The sequence below is a fragment of the Poecilia latipinna genome, unplaced genomic scaffold (genome assembly GCF_001443285.1).
Source record: "Poecilia latipinna isolate Pla-1442-1.1 unplaced genomic scaffold, P_latipinna-1.0 Scaffold782, whole genome shotgun sequence".
Lineage (NCBI taxonomy): Eukaryota > Metazoa > Chordata > Actinopteri > Cyprinodontiformes > Poeciliidae > Poecilia > Poecilia latipinna.
Window position 1 is genome coordinate 422,605 of NW_015113398.1, and position 8,826 is coordinate 431,430.

At 39.6% G+C, this 8,826-nt stretch overlaps 2 protein-coding genes across 3 annotated transcripts in view; one reads left to right on the top strand and one right to left on the bottom strand.

Moving 5' to 3' along the window:
* The first annotated feature begins 614 nt into the window (after positions 1–614).
* eif6 (eukaryotic translation initiation factor 6) lies at positions 615–7,338 on the top strand. 2 transcript variants are annotated; one of them, XM_015046527.1, is made up of 7 exons: positions 615–685; positions 809–985; positions 2,247–2,332; positions 2,415–2,590; positions 3,773–3,949; positions 4,026–4,210; positions 6,442–7,338. In XM_015046527.1, the coding sequence occupies exons 2-7, from the start codon at positions 879–881 to the stop codon at positions 6,449–6,451; spliced, it is 741 nt and encodes a 246-aa protein (XP_014902013.1). In that variant the 5' UTR covers positions 615–685; positions 809–878; the 3' UTR covers positions 6,452–7,338. The 2 variants fall into 2 exon arrangements, with proteins under 2 accessions (XP_014902013.1, XP_014902014.1); XM_015046528.1 differs by having other exon boundaries at positions 640–733.
* A 464-nt stretch (positions 7,339–7,802) lies between these two features.
* Positions 7,803–8,826, bottom strand: part of map1lc3a (microtubule-associated protein 1 light chain 3 alpha) — an 8,169-nt gene continuing 7,145 nt past the window's right edge. The window contains exon 4 of the mRNA XM_015046529.1: positions 7,803–8,291. Coding sequence (XP_014902015.1) covers positions 8,129–8,291 — 163 coding nt within the window. The 3' untranslated portion in view covers positions 7,803–8,128. The remainder of the gene's footprint in view (positions 8,292–8,826) is intronic.

Below are 8,826 nucleotides of genomic sequence, written 5' to 3' on the forward strand. Positions count from 1 at the left end.
ATTAGAAGTGTGCAATCTGCATGTTTTGTTATCAATCTGATACAAAGTAAATTCAAAATCAATACATATACAGTAGTTTTTTAACATGACAGAGACAGTAGAAAAACATTTTTTCCTAAATAAAGCTATATAAATATATAGAATTTTAAGTTGAATTTAAAACCGAATCTTTTCTTAGACAGATTTGAGAAGCCACAATGTAAAAATGAAATTACATTTCAAAAGGGAATCTGAAACTAATCGACCCAATGCTGACAATGACTTGGTATCGATGTTATTGCTACAATCCTGGAAAATGTATATAGACAAAAAATAAAAGTAAAAAATAATAAAAGGAATAATTAGAACAATATACATGTTTGAAATAGAATAATTAAAATCACATTACATTTGTGATGTAATGAATGCAGCTGAAATTAATATATACAAATGAAAAACAAAATACAAAACACAAGGATTAATGGGCAAAAATTACTCGTAAAAATAAAAACTAATTTAAAAACTGTAGATAAATAAAAAGGAGACAAATATACAAATCTGAACTCTTAAAGAATAAAATAAAGAAGAAGTGTTTTATAACGGGCATACCAAATATTTGACTCGTGGCAAATAAATAGTTCGACGCACCATACGTGCTACGTCACTACGGGAACCCCGAAGCGGAAGTCAACACGTGGGGTTGAAGGTAGGAGCCGTAGAGCTAGTAGATGGTAACTGGTAGAGCTAGCTAAAAGTTCATGTTAGTTCCCAGAGTGCGTGAGGCTGCTGGATCACCTGACAATAACTTTAATTTCTGTTCCTGTTCAAGAAAAGAACGGTTTTGTTTCTCCTGGAGCTGAACGTTCTCTTCCTCCCTCGTCCTCCTCCTCCTCTTCCTCATGGCTGTCAGAGCCTCCTTCGAGAAGAACAACGAGATCGGCTGCTTCGCCAAACTCACCAACACCTACTGCCTCGTGGCCATCGGAGGCTCCGAAAACTTCTACAGGTGGGTCCCCACCTGCCGCGCACGCGCCTCGGTTCTGACAGCAGTCAAACATTTGGGCGAAGCGGGTAATCCCGGAGTTCTGACTGGGAGGCAACAACAGACTTTACCCCACTAGCACCAACCAGCAGCGGTACCAGGTGATCCAGCTGGGCTGAACCAGAAGAACCAGATCAAAACCCAGCTCTTCGAGCTGTCTGGGTCAGAACCAGACCGGATCAGAACTCCTGCTAACATCCAGAACCTTTGGCCCCGTCCAACACTATGAGATGCTAATTAGCCTCATTCATTCAGTTTGTTTACATAGTGTCAATTCATAATAAATGTCATCTCGATGCACTTGAGAGATAGAAGTTAGCATGCATGTGGCGACAGTGGAGAGGAAAAACGGGAAGAAACCTCCAGCAGAACCAGAAAAGTGAACAAGGAGTAGTTAAATGTAAACTGTCCTCCAGGAAGGAATCACAGGCATATCAGAAAAATAACTGAGAGAAAACAAAGGGTGAACAGTAAATTATGACATTGGAGAGTAGTAGAAGAAAATGAGAAGCGGTCAGTTTGTCCTCCAACAGATAAACCATGAAGACGGATCGGGTGAATTGTTTTTCTGGACTGGATCTAAAATTAATAAATTCATCTCACAATAAAATTTATTTACTGTGAAAACAATAAAAGTGACAATTAAACTTCTTTAAGCGAAACAGAAATATGACTCTTCAAAAACATCCAAACACGAGTTTTCAGGCATCTGGTTTTATAAAGAAGTCTGATTTTTATTGCTAAACTGCAGACAGAAGCTGCATTTAATCATAATTTCTAAGTTTTATTAATATTTATTGATTATCTATTGGAGAAAACAGTAAAAGTAACAATCTTGATGATGCTGCAGGAAATGGCTCTGATTGAACACGAAAGCTCCTATTGGCCCAAAGAGCAACCAATCAGAACTCATGGCAAAAGTTTGGAGAAAACACCAGAGATGGCAAGTTATTCAACAATAATTAATGTTTTTGAAAATGGTTTCTTCCATTGAGTATTCACTACTGAATCAGTGTATAATCACAGTAATATACTTTTTGAGTTCTGCACCTAAAAATTATAGTATAAAAAAATTAAAACTACTACTATAACTAATAAAAACTAGCAAACACACTTTAAAAACTAATTATAAGTAATTGAATTAGACAAACAGAAAGTCAGAATGAAATAAAACTAAACTATAATGAAAACGCAGAACTGTTGTAACCCTGGTTTGTGTTTCCAGCGTGTTTGAAGGCGAGCTGTCAGAAACCATCCCCGTGGTTCACGCCTCCATCGCCGGATGCCGGATCATCGGCAGGATGTGTGTTGGTCAGTGGAGCCTCTTCTTCTTCCTCTTTACGGTTACCTGGTCTGCTAACGAGCCTCTCCTCTTCCTCCTTGTCTCCATCAGGGAACCGCCATGGCCTGCTGGTGCCCAACAACACGACGGACCAGGAGCTGCAGCACATCAGGAACTCCCTGCCAGACGGCGTGCGGATCCAGCGGGTCGAGGAGCGGCTGTCTGCGCTAGGCAACGTGGTGGCCTGCAACGACTACGTGGCGCTGGTCCACCCGGACCTGGACCGGGTGAGAGCCCGTCCTCAGGAGTAGGGCTTGATGATATGACCACAAACCATATCACGATATAAGCGTTTCTTATCAGTTAGGATCAATAATTATTGATTAATTTTGGTTTTAAATATCTGAAATGCTGCCAAAGTGGTGACGTGATCTTTCCTGTTCCACGGTTTTCACTCCACACTGTTGGTTTTTATTTTTAAGCAGTTATGAGGCGAAACATGAAACTGTTGCTGCGCAAGTTACTCAACAGGTTGTTGCTAAGTAATGAGTGCTAGTTACCTAGTACCCTTTGGTTGCTAGGTAACCAAAGAGTGAGTGAGAGTTAGTTGATTCCTCCAAACTCTAACCCTGCTTTGAGAGGGCTAGTAGCTAAAGTCTTTCCTCTGCCTACATTCCCCAGAATGCTGTGCAGTTCTAGATCGGAGTTCACTGAAATTGTACATAATCCCCACAAATCTGGACAGGAAGTTTTCCACACCACTGAACCGCCATCTTGGTAGCCAAGCACAGCATAAAGTGTAGATGAACCCAACAAAAAGAAACTCTTTACCAACGTGCAAGAGAAACATATAGCAACAAAAACGCTGCTGTATGTAGGTCTGTCACAATAACAAATTCTTCTGGATGACCAGAAGCCATGTTTAAATAATATAATGGTAATGGCATAATAATGCAACATCCCATTGTCAAAGCTTCATATACTTTAAATTCTAATGAACATTGAACTCTGGAACTGGAAGACAATTTAAATACCCACAATAAATAAACAAAACAAATAAAATAAATTATAAAGTCTCTGTAAACAAAATTACCCTCCAAAAAAGGCTGGTTGAGACCAAAGCACCAGGCTGAAGATTTTATCATCTGGTTTTTGGTAGAAAGAGAAAAACGCTAAATCATGCAAATGAAAGTTATTGATATTGTTGTATTTTATCATGCGATTAATTGATTTATTGCTTATTGTGACTGGCCTAGCTGTATGAGAATGAGGGTTAGTTACGGTTACCTACCAAGATGGTTGTCAGCTACAAAGTTCCCAGTAGTACGGTGTCACATGAGAACTATGTATTGAATAATATATCAGATGTATTATCTATCAATATTGATCATGTTTCTATGGCAATGTATTGATTTATTGTCCAGCCCTACTGATGAGTTGCTCCTCCATGTCGTTCTCCTCTGCCTCAGGAAACGGAGGAGATCCTGGCCGACACGCTGAAGGTGGAGGTGTTCCGTCAGACGGTGGCCGAGCAGGTTCTGGTCGGGTCCTACTGTGCCTTCAGCAACCAGGGCGGCCTGGTCCACCCCAAGACGTCCATCGAGGACCAGGATGAGCTGTCGTCCCTGCTGCAGGTCCCCCTGGTGGTGAGTTCCGGTCCGCTGGCCAGGTTCTGGGCTCAGTGGAACCACAGCCGGTAGTAACGGTGGGTTTGATGTGCAGGCCGGCACAGTGAACCGGGGCAGCGAGGTGATCGCGGCGGGGATGGTGGTCAACGACTGGTGCGCGTTCTGTGGCCTGGACACCACGAGCACGGAGCTGTCCGTCATCGAGAGCGTGTTCCGGCTCAGCGAGGCGGCGCAGGCGTCCGCCATCGCCACCAGCATGAGGGACTCGCTCATCGACAGGTCAGGCCATCCACACTTATCAGATTCTTGTTTTTAATATAGATCAGCTTCGTGTTTCTTTTGTTGCAATAAATCTCAATAAAAACATTGAAGATTGGAACAAAATGTTGAAATTTAAACTTCAACATTTATAAAATTTATAAAATTTTATATGTAATTCTTGGCATTTTATATTTTCAGTCAACAAAAGTTACAACTTCAAAAAGTAGAAATATCCTGTCTTTTTTTTATTTCACCTACACCAACTTAGAACTGTTTGGGAGAGAAAGGGTAAAATAAAACACTGGTATACATGTGTATTATTTAGACTGGAGTGTCCAGACTTTTTACAACAAGGGTCACAACTCTGACATTAAAAGTAGCTGTTGGCCGCAAATATAAATTTATTTATTTTGATATAAAAAATGCAAAAACAATTCTATCGTTACAAAATATATTTTAAAACCTACAAATCTATAGATCATTTTTATATTATAGGCTATAAGAATGCAATACAAATTCCTCTTTCTTTTAAAAGCCTCTTATTTAGCAAAGTGTGGCCCAATTCTACTTTTGACTAAATATGTACCATCAAAGTAAAATGAAAGCAAAAATGTGGTTTATAAAACATGAATAGTTTGTGGTGTTGCAGTTTTTAATTTTAGGATTATTCTAATTTATCTGCATTACTTCAGTTTAATTTGTTTTAAGCATGTCACCATCAGTCTGATGAAATAAAGCTGTGTTATTCTTGAATTATGGACAAGAATAGCACAGCTATTCTTGAATTAGCTGTGCTATTTCAAAATATCCCTGTCCCTATTTGGACAGGGATATTTTAGACATACCTCTCCAAAAATGGACAGGGATGTCCATAATATGGACATATATTTAGACCGGGGGTGAGAAACACACACACCAAAAAGCACAAATAGACTGATTAATACAACATCTCTACAAAATCTGGTCCCATAAATGAATAAAAACTTTTCTTAAGATGGATGGGAAAGGTAATTGCTTGTGTATCTCATTTACAATATCTATCCAGTCTGAAATTGTGGGGGAATGTGGAAGCAGTCAACGTCTTGCAGGTTAATATAAAAATTGCAAATAAATACTTATCAGGCTGTCTTTCCAGGAAATCACAAGTCCCCATTTTAATCTTTTTACAATACAGAGTTTCCAGCCGGAACCTTTGTTTTCTAGTATTTCCTGTACGCCTGTTAGCTTGACGCACAAGCGACGTCAGCTAACAGCGATGGACGACAAAGCTGCTTCTCTCGAGCCACTGGGAATTAATTTCTGCTTCATAAATCATGCTAATGGGACGTTGGAAATGAGTATTGCTGTTTTCGAGTTATGCTAAAAGGAGTTGGCATATGAGCGAATATAAAGCTGAATGGCTATTGTGCTAATATCTTTAAAAGGCTTTCTCTTAACTGACCTTTTATAATTAGATTTTGGTGGCTGATGTATAACAGAAAGTACAAAAATAAAAATACATTACTTGCTAAAACACTAATATTAATGCTACACTCAAAACAGGAATGTTGATTATTAGTTGACGATCATTTTAATGTTCCACTCAAAAATGATGTTCACTTCTCTACATTTTATCAAACCAAAGAAAAGGCAACACATGGCTGACTTCCATATACATAAATACTTACAATGAAGAATGTCTTCCCAGGTAGGAAGTCGTTTGTTTTCTCCAAACGGCCTAAATTCTTGGTTCCCATGGTTACCAAAGAAGTTTACGCCAAAGCTAGTTTGCTTCTAAGAGCTCTCACTCTGTCATTTTTTTTGTTGCAAATACAATATGACAAAGACAGTTTGTAAGACAGATGTCACACTGTTATTAAATTTCAAATCCAAACTTTACCCATTCAGTCATATAACTATGAACTTATTATAAACCAATTTACATTGGACCAAATGACAACACAGGTAGAATAACTCTTTGCACCAATCTGATGGCTGGAGAACAGATTAAAATTTGTTGTTGTGTTCATGTCTATTTAATCAATAATTGAGCAGCAAGGTTTTTGAATTGAAAATGTTGCTTATTTTGTTGATTAAAATGGGACCTCCACATGCTGAAACTCTGATCTGCTCCACCTACATCCCAAACAGTCTGGCTAAAGCTGAGGATCTCCTGTTTCCAGACTCAAACAGCCATGTTTTCTACTATAACCAGCTGGATTATGCTGGTTTATTCATATTTAACTCATTGATTTCCTGTTTCCCCTCAGCATGGCGTAATAAAAGCTGCTGCCTCAGTTTGCCCCCATCATGAAGCTCCGCCCCCTAAAGCAGCTGGACTTCATTCAGAAACATCTCTGCCTTTTTTCAACCTCATTAACCAGATCAGAGACATTGGAGCCTTCAGTCAGGTGGAGGCCATCTTGATGAACCAAGACTCATTCAGATGAATCGGTCTGCAGGTTTCTGAGCTGCTAATTGAACATGGATCCACTTCCTCATTCTGTCAGCTCTGCAGGAGGAACCAGAAAGTGCAGAAAGCTGTGTTTCTGTCAGGAGACAAACTCAATATATTGGATGTTTTATGTGTAAAATAAAACTGATTGCTCCCTTTTCATCTGACTGCCTTTTATTGCATTTTAATCAAATGTTTTGACTATAAACTGGTTTGTTCAGATTTTTGGGCTAAAGTTATTTTGTTTTCTTGCGTGAAACAAATTTCATTTGAATAAAAATTTCTTTAGAAATTCAAGCAAAAACAGATTGCTGTACTTAATTTTGCGCTAAAATTTAAATTCATTGCAAATTTCCAGCAAAAACTTGTCAATATTCATACCAACTCCCACCTGTAGGTGGCAGTATTTCTCTGCTCTAGCTTTCAAGTTATTATCCAAGGCGGTCAAATTTGGTGGCTTTTGGCGTCATCTGCTGACCAAAAGCAGGATCTGCAGTTTTGTGTAAAAATTAAACTTCCAAACATTTCAAAGCTTTCTATGTTTTTATTTATTTACTGGCAAATGCTCTGAGTCAACTCGCAGCAATGCATCTATGTACACCAGCGGAAAACAGCGACACCTGGTGGAAGCCTAAAGAAAAACACGGTGATACAGCTTGATTATATGACGCACACTTTGCTTTACACACATAGGTTAATGTATTTTGGTTTGGAGAATAAAACATCTAAAAAAGTCTAATAGTTCAAAGAAAACTATGGCATAAAATCAGTTAACATTTCTATAAAAAAGTGAAAACATGCAGGGTTTGTAGTGCAGAACCAAAAGTTTTCTATAAATTCCTGCTAAAGAAGGCAGACTGGGAGCAAGTACAAAAAAAAGATGATTATTACAAATAACCTAAAAGAAAAGAGCCTCATTTTACTGTTTGATTCATGTGCAAAACAAAAAGCTCATTCAGTTCCTACATTAAACAGGTTTCTCTGTTGAACGTTGTAGTGTTTCTACTGACCAGCAGGAGGCGCCGCCCTCCTGACCTCTAACAGTGGCTCCTCCTCCTCCCTGAAGCTGCAGCATCACTCTGCTCTGAACACTAAGAACTACGACCGGCCCTGAACGCAGCGCGAGGCTTTCGCTGCTCCTGGGAATCTACGGCACTAAAAGCTGGGATGTTGTGCTTACAGCTGAGTGAGGGCAGAAATATTGCACATCGGCATCAAAGGTTAAGCTCCATGTTGGCTGTAAATAAAACTAAGAGTTCAGTTAAAAGGGGTTGAAATGAGCCGGAAATGCATGTTTAGTGTTTGACGTCTTTACATTCTCTAACGTGATTGGTCAGTTTGTGTTCTTTCAAAATAAGAGCTCTCCGCCTGTGTGTGGAGAAACAGCAGAGCGCCCTCTGCTGGCATCTGCAGCTTGTGTTGAATGAACTGAATAAACTAAAGAGTCTGAAGGTGGAGAAGACATCCCATTCTCCTGTTCCCGTTCCTCCTCCTCTTCCTCCCTAGCAGCCGAAGGTCTCCTGCGAGGCGTACACCATGTAGAGGAAGCCGTCCTCGTCCCGCTCCTGCTCGTAGATCTCAGAGATGGGGGTGGACACAGACACCATGCTGTGCTGGTTGACCAGCAGGAAGAAGGCCTGGGTGGGGTTCAGCTGCAGCCGACGCCTGGCGGGGGAGGGGGGGGGAGGAGGTTGAACTTCATCACTTTATTACGACGCTAACTTCCTGCAGCTTCACAGTAAACAACCAAACTGAATAAAAACTATCATTTAATAATAAAGCGATTTAGAGGAAGAAGATGCTGAAAATACTGAGCAGGGAAAAGTAAGGAAAGTATTTTTTTAATAATTATCTTCACCTGTGACTCAGTAGCTACGTTTCCAACCATACAAGTTTTAGAGGGGCAGTAAGCTGTGCTTTCCAGGTATCTTATAGAACAATAAAGTAACTATGTTACCTAAAAATGCTGAATACAACAAATATATTAATAAATATTCTTGATTTAACACCATGAAATTAGGCCTCTGTCACATATAGAGGTGGAACAAATTTGAATTGTTTGGCGTTAAACAGATCACAGTTTGAACTTTCAAACAGCTCTAACATGGTTAAAAAAAAAAAAAAAAAAAAAAAAAAAAAAAAAAAAACGGGTTGGGGTGGGGGGGGGGAAATGTAAAGCAACCTCGGGCCCCCAAAACCC

Bases quoted from the DNA above. Each gene is read 5' to 3' on its own strand.
- eif6 (XM_015046527.1), top strand. From the start codon at position 879: ATGGCTGTCAGAGCCTCCTTCGAGAAGAACAACGAGATCGGCTGCTTC. The intron at 2,333-2,414 runs GTCAGTGGAGCC...TGTCTCCATCAG, and splicing joins CATCGGCAGGATGTGTGTTG to GGAACCGCCATGGCCTGCTG. The intron at 2,591-3,772 runs GTGAGAGCCCGT...CCTCTGCCTCAG, and splicing joins TCCACCCGGACCTGGACCGG to GAAACGGAGGAGATCCTGGC.